At 35.4% G+C, this 18,266-nt stretch overlaps 1 protein-coding gene across 2 annotated transcripts in view; it reads left to right on the plus strand.

Moving 5' to 3' along the window:
• LOC128017724 (VPS10 domain-containing receptor SorCS1-like) overlaps window positions 1–18,266 on the plus strand; it is a 144,786-nt gene that overhangs the window by 76,004 nt on the left and 50,516 nt on the right. For both annotated transcript variants that reach the window (XR_008184517.1, XM_052603188.1), the window contains exon 3: window positions 5,917–6,016. Coding sequence is in view for 1 of the 2 variants with exons in the window: in XM_052603188.1 (XP_052459148.1) it covers window positions 5,917–6,016 (100 nt within the window). In the remaining variant the exon portion in view is untranslated. The remainder of the gene's footprint in view (window positions 1–5,916; window positions 6,017–18,266) is intronic.

Raw genomic sequence — 18,266 nt, forward strand, 5'->3', positions numbered from 1 at the left:
CGAATCTCGGGCAAGCAATACCACGACTTAGGTGCCCTTGAGCAAGGCATCAAACCACCAACTGCTCCCCGGGCGCTGCAGCATAAATGGCTGCCCAATGCTCTGGGTGTGTGTTAACAGTGTGTGTGTGTGTGTGTGTGTGTGTCTGTGTGTGTTCACTGCTGTGTGTGTGCACTTTGGATGGGTTAAGTGCAGAGCATGAATTCTGAGTATGGGTCACCAGCCTTGGCTGAATGTCACTTCACTTTCACTATATATTCTGGGTAACATAACATTTAACATAACGTGTGCAATGGAGTAAATTAAAAATGTGCATAATTTTGTTTGGACTTGAATCAGGTAGTCTGTGAATTGCATCACCTTTAAATATTCTGAGGAATTCGATGTGCTTTCTGACTTATACAAGTTATTATGTAAGTCTACAGTATCTGTATATAAGTACTGTACAGTGCAGTATACTGTAAGTGTAAAATTATCTCATGGGAGTTATCAGGTCTAACTGACAGTAATATATTAAGGCCATATTAGAGGCCAAGTGCATCCTATGGTGTTCCTTCAAGATATGTTAAGACAATTATTTCCCCCTCACCCTCGTAGATAAATTCAGGAGTGCTTTAATGAATGTAGTCAAATGCCTTCCGTGGCAGATAATTAAACTTTCATGGAAAGTCATAAAGCAGCAAGACACTTCCTATACTGTAGATACTGTAAGCAATTTTTGGAGTAGTATAATATGTATGGTGTATAGTGAAACATTGCAAGTACATGGTCAGCAAAGAAAGTGCTATTTCTACAGAGAATATGTGTAATCATTAAATATTATTATGAAAAAGTACCAGCCTCTAGTACCCTTAAACAAGTTTTAACAAATTCTTGTCATGTCAGCTGGATTGTCCTTGCTCTTTTAATAGAAAAGTTGGTTACAGTCTTTCACCTTAATACAAACAATGTCATGCTTTATGACCTGGCCCTATCAATAAGGAATTAAGTAGTAAGTTTGGGGTGAATAACATCAACATGTATTCAGTCTTTAGAAACTTGATTCGCCGAAATGAATGACAAATACTTTGGAATTTTCCACAAGCAATTGATAAGGCAACCATATGTCTAGTCTCAACTGAACACAAGTTTCACATTAGCACACAGATGAACATATTAATATTTTATAAAACTCACAACATCTTCACCGCAGCCTATTTTCAAAATATGCCAATATACAACATATAATTTAACAATAAACAACAGGTTGTTAGATATCTTTCCTATCTCTCTCTTTCTTTATCACACTGTCCGTATAAGTGCAGATACCGGCAGGATAAAACAACTGAACAAAAAGTGATGTTCATTTCACTAACATCTTTCAATGTGATATTTCAGATATGTAATAAGGCAACTGTCTGTTTCTGGGCTTCTGAAGGTCGTCACATTATTCTGGCACAAAGAGTGCCTCAGTTCTCGCTTAAAACACTTATAATGGCATACTCAAGGTAATTGTTTTGATTTATTTAAAATCTCTCAGAATAGTCACAGAAACTCCATGGACTTGGAATTAATTATTTTAGTTTAAAAGTAGCTATTTATTGTCTTTAAATGGTCTTAGGGTCATGGCCTGAGCTCGATTTCTGGTAAGACATGTGGTAACGTGGATTTTTTTTTGGTAGCTACATCGCAGTACAAGTACAGTACAAGTTCAACTGACTATTCCGTTGAACCCTTGAGCAAGACCCTTAACCCTAGGTTACTCCAGAAGGGCTGACTGTGTCAACAATCCCCAATGCGTTGTGATCTATAGAGCGAAGCATCAACTACAGTGTTACCGCCATTGGCACATCTCCTGTAGTTCTGTGAAGTGCAGCCAGGAATTACCAGACACATACTGTGTTTGCAATGACAAGTTCAGCTTTGCATCAAGGTTTGAAATGGGTTTAGATCATTAATGAGGACTGGTTAATTTATAATTTGCAGCTTAAAGGGTCAGTTCACCCAAAAATCTAAATTATGTCATTAATAACTGACCCTCATGTTGTTCCAAACCCGTAAGACCTCCGTGCATCTTCGGAACACAGTTTAAGATATTTTAGATTTAGTTACAACGTTACATTGTGGCAAGGGAGAACACAGGAGTCTCAAACTTCAATTGAATAGAGTTTGATACTGAAAACGCAGGGTACATGCAATTCAGGAGCAAAATCAATCAACTAGTAACAAGGTTGACTGGACAAGGAATGAAGGAACAAATAGGAACAAATATACACAGGACAATTTACTAAACAGGTGTTTAGAATAATCAATCAACTCAACAAGAACATAAAAAAGGACATGGGTAAAACATGGAAAATCAAGTCCACAACACTGACAGTGACCTTACTGGAAAGTGTTACCAGGATTAATAGAAGTTTCTTGCCAAGTACGTAGCAAACTTGTCATTGTGTGTTGCATTGAAGCGGTGCACTGAAGCTTGCGAAAGGGCCTTTGTGTGCTGGAAGTTGCTTGGATAAAAGAGCTAAATGACTGTTTCTGTTCTGTTTACAAAGCTGAGAACTTTAATTTAATCTCAGTGGACCTTCCTCAGTCTAGAAAATGACATATATTTAGAAATGCTAGATATAGTACCAGAACAGCAAAGCTGTATTCTCTGATATGATGTGTTTGTTTATGTAGATATCAGGGAAATGGCTGTTGTTCCCCTAACAGTCAACAGAGGGCATCCTCTCTGGAATTCCCTGTTTATCAGAAACTTGTTCCCGTAGTTACCACACACCTGTGTTGCATTTAGAACTCATTAGTCGACCGTTAAACGCTCCCTTTGTTTCAAAGGTCATTTGTGAAGTCTTATCTGTAGGATTAATGCGATCCTGACCAGCTGTCTTTGTGTATCCTGTTTTATGCTCCTGTTATTGGATGTTGTTGTGCTGACCTAGTCTGTCTCTTGGATTTTATTCTCATGTTGTTGCACCAATATATCGGCCTATTATTGATCTGATGACAAAAAGAAAATAAAATGTATTTCTTTTTTTACTATTTGGCCTGTTGTTTTTAGTTGAAATTAGTATTATATCATCTAGACACTGCTAAGCTTCTACTATACAGCCCTCCTTTAAAACTGCAAGTTGAAAAGGAAAAGTCACTTAGCAAAGTCTTGAAAGAAACTGAACAGTATTTACTGTATATTGATTTTTACCTCCGATTTTTACAGCAATATCTGAACTGTCCTGCGCGCATTCGCATCCTCTTCTTCAGCATGCGTGTGATGCGTATTCTTCTTCTCGCTTAATGGTGAATCGCAGACTTATAAGTGCATTACCGACACCTAAAGTATCTCTCAGATGGCCCATTGACACTGTACCTACAATCTCAATTAGGAGTATCAATGGTCCAATTGAGAGATAGATGGCGGTAATGGACTTTGTAATGGGCTAACATGCTCAGAACAGTTCAGACATTGTGTTGAAAATCATCAGAGGTAAAAAACAAACAAAAACAAAATAAATACTGTCTAGTTTCTTGCACAGATTACCGTATTTTCCGGACTATAAGTCACACTTTTTTCATAGTTTGTCTGGTCCTGCGACTCATAGTCGGGTGCGACTTATTTATCAAAATTAATTTGACATGAACCAAGAGAAATGAACCAAGAGACATGAATCAAGAGAAAACATTACCGTCTACAGCCACGAGAGGGCGCTCTATGCTGCTCAGTGCTCCTGTAGTCTACACTGAAGACACAGAGCACCCTCTCGTGGCTGGAGACGGTAATGTTTTCTCTTGGTTCTAAATAAATGCTACTTATAGTCTAGTGCGACTTATATATGTTTTTTTTTTCCTCATCATGATGTATTTTTGGACTAATGCGACTTATAGTCCGAAAAATACAGTAATGGTTTTGTGTCTTTACACATCAGTGTATTGTCACAAGCTGCAGGGTTTAATTTGGTTTTGTTTGTGTATGTTTTTTGACTCTCAAAGCTGTCATTCCCATCCACTTACATTATATGACTGACAGACGGCAATGGTTTGAGTTAAAAATCTCCATTTGTGAAAGTGACGTGACACGTGGCCAAGTAAGCTGACCCATATTCAGAATTAGTGCTCGGCATTTATACCATCCAAAGTGCACACGCAGCATTGAACACACACACATGGAGAAGTCGGCAATCATTTTTGTTGTGGCACCCAAGGGAGCAGGTGGGGATTCAGTGCCTTGCTCAAAGCAATCTCAGTCGTGGTATCGAAGGTGGGAGAGAGCACTGTAGATTCACTCCCCCCACCTACAATCCCAGCTGGCACGAGACTCAAACCCACAACCTTTGGCGTATAAGTCTGTCTCTCTAACCATTAGGCCATGACTTCCCCACTACGGTGTTCTACTGAAGAAACAAAGTCACCTACATCTTGGATGAACTATCCCTTTAACATTAAAACTTCACGTTGAGTGATGACAGATTCTCAAGATAAAACTCTCCTTGTGTATTTCATCGGCTTTGACTGATGGTCTCTTTTCTTGAACTTCCACATACTGTAAGTTTAATTAAAAGCTGGAATTTCGTGTAAATACCAATGAGTATGAGGATGATGGACTACTTACAGAAATTATTTTGAAAGTAATCTAAATATTTGCTGATTTAAAAAGTATAACATTCTCTATCAACAAGATCTGATGATAAATGAGTTATAGTACTAACTATATTACTACGGTGAAACTTAAAAGAATTAATATCTGAAAAAAAATGTACCAAAACATTTAATTAAAGTACACTTTAACACACTGTTGAAATACATTTTAAATATGCTAAATATATATATTTTATTATTATTATTATTACAAATATAATCATATTATAGTATAAATGTAATGCCATTAAAATACATTTTAGTTAATTAAAATGTTATATTACATACAATTTAAAGGCATAGTTCACCCAAAAATGAAAATTACCTTTTACGATTTACTCACCCTCAAGCCATCCTAGGTGTCTATGACTTTCTTCTTTCAGATGAATCCAATAAAAGTTGAGACTGGTTTTCCTTTGCTGTAAACAAAACTTGGTTTTCGCAGGGCTAGCATATTCTCACTGGACCTGTCGCTACGCCTGCATCCTACATCACACACTGAAACGCCACTTTCTCATGAATGTGCATACAAAGCTAGAGAATAAGGTTTATAAATGCATCGATTTCTTCAAAATGTCTTTATTAACCCCTCAGAGTAATGTGGAGCACTTTTTATGATGGATGGATACACTTTTTTGGGCTTCAAATGCTCGACCACCATTCACTGCCATTATAAAGCTAAGAAGAGTCAGGATTTATTTTGAAATCACTTAATTTGTGTTTGTCTCAAAGGAGAACGTCATATGCAGCGAGGATAGCTTGAGAGTGAGTAAATCATGGGGTAATTTTCATTTTCGGGTGAACAATGCCTTTAACCATATTTCAAAAACAACAGAGGCAATTATGAAAGTACATGCAAAGGTGTCTTTAAGTCCCACTTACTGTAGATGGCTCAGAAAAAAAATCACTCTTAAGTTCAACCAAATTTATTTAATATTTAAGTTATAATAAATGTGAACTCAATTACAAATAATATGCTTTTAGGTTTGCACTTCTTATTCACAAAGATATTTTCTTATGAAAATGCCATGTCAGAGATGATCATAAGACCAGGCAGTTCATCCATCTCTTTTTGAAGGTACTGTAAAGGGTCACGGCACTGCATAACTACAACAAATTGCTGTAACATTTCTTAAACCTGTAATTACCTTCCTTATATCAAATTAGGAACTTAAGAAATGCAGTGCTTCCGTGAATAAGCTACAGTTGCATACTCACTACAGCCTTGTTTGAAGTGCAGAGTGGGTCTTTAATTACAACAGCTGATTCCCCAAGTTCTCATTTAAGCCTCTGATTACATTTCAGGTCAACAGATTACGGAACCACTTACGAGAAACTCAATGAAAAAGTGGGCGTAAAGACCATTCTCAGCTATCTATATGTCAGCCCCAACAACAAGCGCAAGGTAAGATTTATGGCGTCCGTTTTTTCTGTCTGGTACACCTACGCATTGTTAGTCTTCATGATGTCTCTTTTACGGAGGTGTCAAAACATTTTTCAAGGTGATTATGCTTATGTGCATGCACAGCTCAAACCCCCTTGCTCATTAATGACCGCTAACAGCATTGGAAGGATTTCACAGGTCTTCTTCTTGGCTCAGTGCTCTGTTGGCTAATTTATCCTCTGGTAGTATTTATGAACCTTTTCTGCTTTTTATGAGATCAATGCATTTTAAAGATTCACTGACTACAGCATCTAATTTCCACTTTGAGACATAGAAGCATTCAAAGCAAAACATATACATATCATTAATATTGATAAGGCTGTAATTGATATTTATTTATTTATTTTTTCTACCTTGAGGGCTAATGAATTATGAACCGGATGAAAAGAGATTCATAAATTGCTAGTGTTTTAATCAAAAGCATGGCAAGGAGGCTTGTATTTATGGCTTGAGGCTTGGGAGTTTGCTTTGACAGTGCAAGCTATCTTTATCTGTCCTCCTTTTTTAAAACCTCTTTTCCTCCCCTTTCACAGTTTTCTTTTATCAAGTAGAGTCATTTATTGCTTAATGGTGGTTTTTAGTCAACTAATTATGGCCCGTAATGAAGATGGATTGCACATCCAGTAGTTAACATTAAGATGTGCTTAGCTACATGCTCTGTAAGAAGTGTGTGCATTTGTGTGAAACTTAAGGATTTATTTGTGTGTGTGTGTGTGTGTGTGTGTTTATTTTTCTTTATCTAGTGATTTGGGATGAATATCTATTTTTTGGTAAATGAAGCTTCTTAAATAATTTGTATTATATAAATTTGAATGATTCCCTATGATTTTATAATTTTTTGTTTTCCCATTTTTTATATCTACATTTTTTTATTTATTATTTTATTTATTTATTTATTTATTTTTTCTGGCTTTGTACATAGCGCAAAAAAAAAAAAAAAAAAAAAAAAAAAACTTGAGAAATCGGACTTCAAAGATATGTAATATAAATAAAAGTTTTTTTTATATTAATAAATTATAAATTGTGTGTATATATTGGACAATTTAGTGAGGAAAAAAATAAAAAATAAATGGTAATAGTAAAATAAAATAAATCTCAAAATGGATAATTCCTGATTTTGCCTTAGAGCATGCCAGCTAAAATGTACTGTAATCAAATTAGTTGTGCCACTACTTTTGGTTAATTACTGCCCAACACTGCTGCTCAGTCTTGTTCACTTCACTATTCAGTTAAGATGCCGGAACTGTGGCAATCATAACGTAATAATCTGGGGTGTTTCTCTAACAGATCAATTTTGTGTTGCCTGCAGTTGTGGCTGCTTATTTAAGGATTCATATTTCCCAGCAGTTCTGAAGATTTTTTTTGGCAGATTTAATTACTTTGTGTCTAGATGGCATTTCTACCACCAACAGACACACAAAAATCTGAAATCTGCTCAACACTTTACTGTATTGTTCATCCACTCTGAAAGCCAAAGGATAATCATTGTCTTCTGTAAAGTAGCAAACTTGTACACCAGAGGGGGAGAGACGAACCCACAGGAGATGTTTCTTCCTCTTGTTGCATCTAAGTGCTTCATTTTCCAGCTAGTAATGAAGACGCAACATAAGGCTCACAGAAATAGCTCCTATCTCTTCCAATGGCATTATAAAACCAGGTCTGGGTCATAATTAAAGGCTCTACTATAAACATAATAAGAGCTTTGGGTCTAATACAATAACATCCATTTTTGTGCTTTTACATTAACATGTAATGTGGGACGGCTATTTATAAAAAAACAAGCAGTGATTATGATTGATTGTGAACAGCACATCACAAAGAGCCTTAATGAATATAGGGAGTACTGGATAGTAGAGCTTTATTAACCCATTAATGCTAGTTGATGGTGTTCTTGATGATGCAGTGAAACATATTCAACCCAAAGGTTATGGCTTCGAGTCTCTTACTGGCAGGAATGACCAACACTCTCTTCCACCCTCGATACTAGGAGTGAGGTAAAACCCTTGAGCAAGGCATCAAACCCAAAAGCTCCTTGGATGCCACAGCAAAAATGGCTGCCCACTACACTGGGTGTGTTTTCACGGTTTGTGTGTGTGTGTGTGTGTGTGTGTGTGTGTTCTATACTCACAACTGTGTGTGTGCACTTGGATGGGTTAAACAAATTCAGAGTATGGGACACTATACTTGGACATACCTCACTTTCGCTTTCACTGTCAGAACATTAGGAAATTTGGCTAAATTAATATGGCTCCAAAATGACAAAAGTAACAAATATGACAGAAGCAGTAACTTCCTACACTTCTGCTGGATACTGATAATTATTTTTATGTTATAGTAATAAACTGAATATAGTAAATTCTCTCTCTCTCTCTCTCTCTCTCTCTCTCTCTCTCTGTCTGTCTGTCTGAAGTGTTTTCTAATAGTGTATCTTAAGGCAAAAAAAAAATAAAAAAAAAATATATATATATCTATGTATATATATATATATATATATATATATATATATATATATATATATATATATATATATATATATATATATAATTATAATATTAGTGCATTTTTCTTATTTTACAAATGATCTGCCAATAGAGTAAGAAAAATACGGCAGTGGCTATTTACACTAAGTGGAATTAGCATACTTTCTTAGCGATAGATCCTATTTACAGTAGGCTAAGTGCAAGTAGCTTTAGATGCTGTTTACAGAAAAAAATGCACAGCAAAAATCATGATATATTCTAATTACCATGTAAAAGTAGCAGTTGTTTGCAACAGGCTAAGTGTAAATAATAATTAGATGCTTGTTATACTTTATTCTGGCAGATACATTTGCACCTCAGTATTGTTATACATTAACAGGATGCAATAATAACAGATTCTAAATGATTATATTTATTACAATAATAAATAGCTGTATCATTATTAAACATTTGTTAGGCACTTTACTTCCACTTTTAGAACATTTTGTTATAATGTGACTTGTGATGGGAAAAGTGAGAAGAACGAGCTCTGCAAAAGCCAGACTCTAACCCAATCAATCGCATTACAAACTAGTTTTCTGTGCCCAAAACTTTACCGCCTACACCATTGAAGCCGTTATTCACATGTGTCGTATTTAACCTTATGTCTCGATGGAGGGCGGAGCTACAGTAGATTTGCACTTAGTAATAAACACTCAGAATAATCTTGTTTTCCATTTGCATTAAGATTATTTTTATTAACACATTGACATATAATTTTACTTAAGTAAAATGCACTTAACCCAACCCCCCCCCCCCCCCCCCCCCCCCCGGGAAACAAGAAAAATATAGAAAATCAATATTTATTTTTAATCTGTTTATATTTGTACTTGGGGGAAAAAAAAGAAGAAGAAAAAAACACTTAGTAAGAAGAGCATATTTCCAGCGTGCATCAATTAAGTGTTTAAAAGGGGGAGGAGACCGAAAGAAACTCTGGGTTTACCGAAGAAAACCTGCTCCTGACCAGGTTAGGTTCATAGAGTAAGTTAATACGGTAACTGACTCTGAGTATAAGTTAGCTCTCTTTCAGAAACGGGATTGACTTACCCTACTTTCTCGGGTTTGACAAACCTCCCATTCTGAAACAGAAAACCTAGAGTTTCCCTCATTTCAGGGTTAACATACTCAGAGTTTTCACTTAACCTCCTTTGTGAAATGGGCCCCTGGTGTAATATGTAGTAAACATTTATTTAAATTATAATATAATTTCACAGCAATGCTATATTTATAATCAAGAAAATGCAGCCTTTGTGAGCATAAAAGACTTGTTTCAAAAACATAAAAAAAATCTTACGGACCTCAGACTTTTGAACAGTAGTGTATGTATATTTACTTTTCCCTTATTTATCTGTTTGTTGGGATATTATAAACACGTCTTCAAATGTCATTTTAACATATTTTAGCAAAAATGCTAAATAAATATCTTCTGGCATGGTAAAAAATAAAAATAAAAATAAAAATCAAATGGATGTGATCCATGCCTTTTAAAACTTCACTCTGCAAACCACAAAGTGTTCTACAATATCCAAAATGCAGAATTAACAGCTGTAAATCATTAAATATACTAGTTTTTGTGTCTCATTTGTGTTCTCTTTCACTGACAGTCTCTAACCCGTAGCTGACCGCTGCTGATCTCAGGGCTTTGGCACTGCCACCGTTTCATTTTCCTCTCCACTGTCTACAATCTGCTGTGGTTGCACTTTCTGCTGTGCGCATTTCCCCGTGGCACTCACTGTTTAAAACAACCGCACGGTGGTTTGGCTTCTACCTCACGAGTCTAATTATCCACCATCCTTTAATGATTTTAGAGAAATATTTTAGCCCAATATGACAGTCAGTTTTACAGGGTAAATTCATTTTCTCCATCTCATTACACTCTGACTTCATATAATCTTTGCTATAGCACTGTATGACTTGCAAAACATAATTTAGCAGGAACACTTTTCCCCTGGAACGGATTTTGCCATATTTTGGTATTTGTTGAAGCCTCAAATTCCATTTGTCACACCCTGTAATGCGCTCCTAAAAGCCACTCAAATTTTCCACACTGAGAAATTTCTTTGTGAAATGTATAATAAAATTAAATCGTTCACCCGTAGAGCACAGGCTATTTCAGGACAGCAATCATCTCGAGTAAATTTCATATTCACAACAAAGCTTTTTCGGCTTTGCTCATTTTTCTCATTTAAAATGTCTGCTTGCTTTTTCCCCGCACCCACCGCCTTGAACAAATTATCCACATGACATTTCACCACCGAAACCACAAGCTCCACATCCGATTATTTATCCTCCAAAAATATTCAGTCTAGCCCAGATTTAGACCATGGCCCATCACTTGGATGCGAGTTAGACTCAAATCAATCATTGCTTAGAAAAACATTTTTCTTGATTGATATGACTGTATCCTAAGAGTCATTTCTTTGCAGCATAAACTTTGCTAGATTAAATGTCTGTCAAAAGCCATTCTAATAATCTGTGTTCTCACCGTAACTTCAATTATGTATTGAGTAACAACTTCCATTCATACTGTGCACTAAGTGTACATGCATCATGCTAGTGAACTGTATACTCACAGTAAGTTTTATATCATATCAGTCGTATAAAAAATCCAGGCACCACAAATTGACTATTGAGTCATCCAACCACATCATGCCAGTCTGTTCAAAGCCGTTGTAATATAGCACACTTTTATGATCCTTTATGGTGCCCTTTTTGAGACTCACAAACACCAGTCACCATTAATTGTGCAGTATATTGTTCAACTCCTTTTTTGCTCCACAGAAGAAAAAAGGACATAGAGGTTTGGATCTCACAAGGATAGCAAAACCAAGCTACACAAAGTCATACAGAGATGAAAACCCACTATTAAATAATGAATGGCAAAAATGTTTTGACAGTCTGTTCTCCTCTAGTAACCCCAGTCTGTAATTAACACAAGGGAACTTTCTTTCAGATAAGAGCGAGTGAACTGTCTCTTTACAAAGCGAATAACAATAAATACATAAATTCTTCATTTAATTTAACGTCTCTCTGTTGGCTTGCAAACCCTGTATTTTGTTCTGTCATATGAACCCCACTTGAAGTTTACCATCATTCTGTACAACTGTGTGGCTGTGTGTACTTGTGTGCATGCGTGTATGTTTAACTGTCTGTGCTTTATGAGTATGAAATTACAATAACTAGCAGGTAAACAGGTTTCGTACTCCATCCCTAAGGACATTTAATGCACTTTCATGTTCAAGGACCTGTTTTAATAATTTCTGCATCTGCAAAAAGGCAGATTTAAAAAATTTAAAAAAAATCTGCATTAAACACCCACTTGTCAGAAGTAGACCACACACATGGCCTGCTGGGATGCCAAGTGGTGAAATTAGTGTCATTATACAGTACACTCACATTATGGTTCATAATTGGCATCCGTGGTTCCATGTAGAACGTCCATGGGGTCTTTCCATTCCACAAAAGGTTCTTTAGATCATTAAAATGTTCTTCACATTAAGCAAAATAATAAATAAATAAAAAAAACAATATATATATATACATATATATATATATATATATATATATATATATATATATATATATATATATATATATATATATTTTTTTTTTTTTTTTTTTTTTTTTTTTTTTTTTTTTTTTTTTACAGTTTACTGAAAGGTTATTTGGAAACAAATTAATGTTATATTGCATTGTTGAAAAAAATAAATAAATAAAAAACATTTTGCCTTTATTTGAAAGAATCTAGTGTGCATTGTATTTTAATATAACAAGAGTGTCTGTGTCTCTTAGCATAGCAACACAGCTTTAGCCTCGTAAACTGAATACTGTAAATCCTTGAAGAACCTAGCAGCCGCTCTCAAATGAGACACATACGGCGGCTTTTTTTGATAGGTGCTTATCTATCTTTAATTCATGACTCACTTTGTGAGAACTGAATCTGTAGCAGTTTTTGTGTGCCGATGAAGTGAAAAGGAAAGAAGCTAGGCTTAATGAGTGAGCTTTTCAGTCGGTTTCTGAGGTGATGTGGGCAGTTGTGATGGAATGAGCTCTGCAGGGGAAACACTCACTGATGGGGCGGAAGCAAACGGCCTAACTGAGAAAGAAATAAAGATGAACATCTGTAAGCCCTCAGGCATCATTTCAAAATGCCTGCAATGAGGAGAGAGAGAACAGAGAGGTGATTAAAACAGGGTTGAGAGAGAGAGAGACATACTCTTGCATAAAAAAAAGACAAAATAACTTTGGGAAAAGGTTTTCCTTTTTTAAGGTTTAATTTATTATTTATTTTAATAATGAGGATAATCACTATGCATTCTTTGTAATGAAGATCAAATTCTTAGAACAGCTTCATTTTATCATAGTTCTTAGTATTATTGGCAACATTGTAGTGGCAACGCAATGTTTCATAATATATTATATTATATTATATTATATTATATTTTATTATATTATATTATATTATATTATATTATATTATATTATATTATATTATATTATATTATATTATATTATATTATATTATATTATTATTTAATAGTTATTTAATAAAATTATATAATTGTTGTTTAATTTCTTCTGTTAAAAAAAAAAAAATGTTTTATTTTTTATTATTATTTTTTGCATACGATGAAAGTCAAATGGATCCAGTGTCATTTTAGACCTCATTGACAGTACAAACAGAATATAACAATTCCTCACAAAAAATTATTTTCTTCAGAAGAAAAACAATCATACAAGTTTGTAGGATCAAGATGGCGAACTATCCCTTTAAATCATGCTAAAATGTACTTGTTTTGCCAGCTTGCTTTTTTTTGATTGCTTTAACATGGTCAACTGATTCACCGAACATTAAATAGTTATGAGTGGCCACTCAGTGCCATGTTTTTAGCCGAAATGTGTTAAAGTACCCCCTCTCGTCTATATTCCCTTCCACGTTCCTACAACCATGTCTTTTTAGCTTGGCTCTTCGGCAGACTCTCAATCACACACGAGACCTTTGCTTCGTTTGCTCAGGCTCTCATCTGACATTTCTCATTCTCATATGAAGACTTCACATTTTCCCTCGTCGGTGGAAGGCACTGCATCCCTGACCTTTCTCTTCCCAAAGCTTTAATTAGGCTCAGCTTGCCTGACCAGCTCTCCGGTTCACCCTCAGTCTGGCTTTACTCCCCTCACCCCGCTGACAAGCTCGTATGTGTCTTTGGGAAGATAATTGCCAGATAACAGGGGTTGATCTTTTTGAGGAAAGAATTGTACTCATGTCTTTATGTAGAGGGGGTGAATAAAAGGATATTCGCATACAAAGAGAATAAGAGATTAAAAACTTTGAAAGTACATTATAGGCGAAAATCTAAAGGGTTCCAACATGAAAGATTAATGCTGTCTTTCGGCCTTGACATTTGTTTCTTCATTATGAGAGGAGGACCTTTTCCATTATGTAATATCACTTATTGTTAATTGATCATTTACAATTTTGCACCACATTCTTAAAAATAAAGGTTCCATAAGGGGGTTTTGCAGCAATGCCATAGATGAACAGTTTTTGGTTCCTTAAAGATTCCTTTCACGAGCAGTTCTTAATTGCACCCAAAAATGAAAATTCCTTGATTGTTACTCACCCTCATGTTGTTTCAAACTTACTTTATTCTGTTATACACATATTTTGAAGAATTTTGGTAACCAAACAGTTGCTGGTAACCATTAATTTATTTTTCTACCATGGACGTCAATGTACCTTTGAAATACCTTTATTTTTAAGAGTGTAGTATGTAGTACTGTATACAGTGTAAGTTTAAAGCCGGAGTGTTTCGATAGTTTTCAAGGTATTCCATGCAAGTGCTGGAATGCTTGAGTCGTAATGCGTTTCGCCTGTCGCCTGGCAACCCCATGAGTGCCATCCACTCCCTCAAAGACGAGCCCTAAAACTAAGCCATCAGCACAATCTTTCAGTCAGAGTGGGAGATCGTGCCTCCTGAGAAAGATTTTTAACATTTAGCTGATTTTCTTTGCGTTTTAAATCGTCCTGACCTTCAGCAACAACAGTAAAGTGTGCATACAGTGTCTCAGCCACTATGGAGCTTATTTTGCAATGTTGCGAACTGATGTTTACAGTATGTGGCAAGTGTTTTTCATTGACATTAAAATGGGATGTGCTTTTTCTGTATAGAGCAGTCAGCCGTTGTGTATTTGCATTTGAAATGACAATGCATTTAGAAAATCTGATCTTATTGCTAGCTGTTCATCCATGCATGTTTTATTTAATTATGTATTTATTTTATTATCTCTCTCTCTCTCTCTCTCTCTCTCTGCCTTCATATTTGCATGCAAAAAATTATATCAACGACCGATGCATAGAAGCCAGTTTCTGTTAAATCCAGTGTTAGGAAAAGTTACTTTTAAAAGTAAAGCATTACATTGTGTTACAAACTTAGTTACTTAGTTACCTTTTATGGAACTTAATGCATTGCTTTTTGTCACCAGGGCTGGACTTGGTTATTTGTTTTTTGACAACAACAATTATTTTTGGCAACTGTAAGAGCCCCTTTCATATCAAAAGCCAAAGTAATAAGCCCCAGGCTGAAGGAAGTGCCTCTGCCTCTGCACTTACTCCCGAGAGGTGTCAGCGAATTGTGTGAATTGAGTTATTTATTTGAAAAAGTAACTCAGATATTGCATTGTAAATTTAAAAGTAATGTGTTAAGTCATTCTAATCTGGAAATGACATGTGGGTGAGTAAATGGTGGCAACACACACACACTCTCTCTGTCTCCCGAGGAGGCAACATTAAATAACAGTACCTTGGATGTTTTGTGAACACCTTGAGCACTCACCTGGGACCCGACACAGCATTTCACCCTAATTGGTCAGTTTTCCTGTGAGCAAACAATAGCCTTGGTTAATAAGGCAATATGGATGTGTTCACCACCTGCATCCCTAATAAGAGCAGAAAAAAACAACAATACAGCTCTGAGTTCAGGAAGCAGATTTAGTTTTTCAGATCTGTGGCATCAGCAAGGGAGGAAAAGAAAAGTGCTCAGTCTTTCCTGTGCTGGATGCATAAAAAAATGAGTCCCACCTGTACACACCTACGAAGACTGCAGAGATTTGTGTGTGCTGATAACATGAACGTAAACACTATGAGCCCAAACGACATGGTTTACACTTTTTTTTATTTTTATGATTATGTTTAGTCATCAGAGGAAGAAAGAACTGGTGCATTTTGTATGTGTGTGTGCTTAAATAATGACTTTAATGCAGTGGTGGACAGTAACGGAGTAGCTTTACTTCGTTACTGTACTTAAGTAATTTTTTCAAGTATCTGTACTTTACTGGAGTAGTTTTATTTTGAGTAACTTTTACTTTTACTTAACTACATTCCAAAGCATAAAACCGTACTTTTTACTTCACTACATTTCAGAAAACATATCGTTACTCCATATAATATATCACGTGCTCCGACACGCAGAAGCGGCGTCTGATTCATCATGAACGAACTGAATCTTTTTAAAATAAACTTTTAAATCCGATCGCAAATCGCACCAAACGATTCGTTTAGGAATTAGAATGATCCGATTGCAGCTGTTCTGGAGTCGACCACTCACTGATTCAAATGAACCGTTTAGTGCGAGTCACCAGAAGTAAGAACCGGGAGATCTTGTGAGCGCGCGTGCGTCTGATGTTACTAAAAGTAAGTTATTAATGTCGAAATTTTGGACTAATTATTGTAACTGAAAATCATATTTAGGTCAAAACTGTCAGTTGTTTGGGAACTAAATCCGTTGTAAAGAGTGATCTATTTAAGCCCACTGAAATGCTCCAGTGCAGACGATGCAGACACATCAATTTTAGGTAAATAAAAAAAATAAAAAAAAATAACACAGATTAAATACAATAACTCATGCACGTTCAAATTCCCCGCTGCCATAATGTTAACAGTTTTATTAAAATTTTACCATCCATGTCCTATGTGACGACAGACGTGAATGTTTATTCATAATCGTACTGAAGTAAATCTTGTTAGCTGATGCTAACTGTCTAGCTAACAACCTTGCTGGTGCTAAGTTGAGGTCATTTATATATATATATATATATATATATATATATATATATATATATATATATATATATATATATATATATTACATCTGGGGAGAAAAGAAAGGATGAGATGTTTAGAACATGGTAACTACAGTAATTATCAAAGTGGGGAAGAGATGCACCCCGTTTGGCCAGTGGTGTTTTTAAACCACAGACAAGGTTTGAGAAGGCAAAAATCATTATGAAAATATAATTATATTTTCTTTAAAATGTCCTTCCTAACTTCAGGCTTTATTATCATGTCATATATAATTGTGATGTTCTGTAAAACAACAAACTTTAAAATACTTTGTTCTTACTGGTGAAAATAAAATGGTCATCTCTGTTTTCTTTCAGGAACATCACAGTGTAAACTTCACAGTTAACATCACTCTCATCAGTGAAGTCCATATCAACAACAAAATTATATCTTGACTCCATATAGTGGTTATTTTGGAAATAATCCCAGGTATTTTGAGCAGTAGGATTATTAAAAAAATATATGTGCTAATTAGATGTGGGCATAGATCTTTTTTTTTTTTTTTTTTTTTCTAGATTAATCTCACTGTGATCTTGAAATTAATCTATATTAAAATGGCTCATTCAAATTCTGCCGAAGGCATTCAGAATGTGTGTGTTACCCAAATAAAATTGACAAACAGTAAGTCTTTGAGAAGGGGTTTATCAAGCTAGGTGGTGCATTAGAAAAGGGGCTTATCTCCTGTTTCCAAAATGCATCACAAACTGCTTGAAAAAGCTGTAAACTAATTCCAGTATGTGTGAAACAGGCGTGAGCAGGGCTGTAGCTGGGGTCAGCGGGGACCCGGTGAAGGTTGTACCAGTGGGCCTTGTTTGAAATTGTTGAATTTGTATGTTCGTTTATTTTTATTTATTTGTGCTATTTACACAATGTTTAAGTTTTTTTTCAAGTTTGTAGGTGTCAAGGAACAGAAACCAAATAATTAAATGTAAAATAGCACTGGATAGTCTTCAATGTAAAAATGAAATATCATTTTCAACATTTCTCACATTATTACAGTTTTGCTACATATTTAAAAAAATTATATCTGGTGTCTGAATAATTTTTGGTTTGACTGTTAAAACTAAGTACTTCAGTCAAGAGCAGTGAGTGATTTTCATTTTCTTGGATTAACATTACAGCAGCCAGTGGCTAAATTAGGCGTGGTCACTTTAAGAGACGATGAACGCATCCCATATAATACACATCCCATTTTTTTCCTCAACTGTTTACCTTCACTTATGAAATAACTGACAGTTTTTTCGAGCATAATTTCCAAGGTGGATATTTTGACATATTTTGTATATATTTGTCGGCACAAGAGCAAAAATATGCAAATTTGACTGTCCTGAGCATCTTTTTAAGCTGGCCTCATGCAGTCTGTTCAAAATATCAAGGTCAAAGTCATCATAGCTCGCTTAGTATAGACCCAGCTCCCAACCCAACTTTGAGAATAGATTAACAGCGATATTTTTTTTTATCGCCTGATAAGAGTCTCACGTTAACGCAGCACGTGAACGCCGATAACGGCCCTCCACTAGTGCTAATATAAAATTAAATTAAGTAGCCTATATAAAATTGCAAACATCTATCT

Source organism: Carassius gibelio, chromosome A1 (assembly GCF_023724105.1).
Source record: "Carassius gibelio isolate Cgi1373 ecotype wild population from Czech Republic chromosome A1, carGib1.2-hapl.c, whole genome shotgun sequence".
Lineage (NCBI taxonomy): Eukaryota > Metazoa > Chordata > Actinopteri > Cypriniformes > Cyprinidae > Carassius > Carassius gibelio.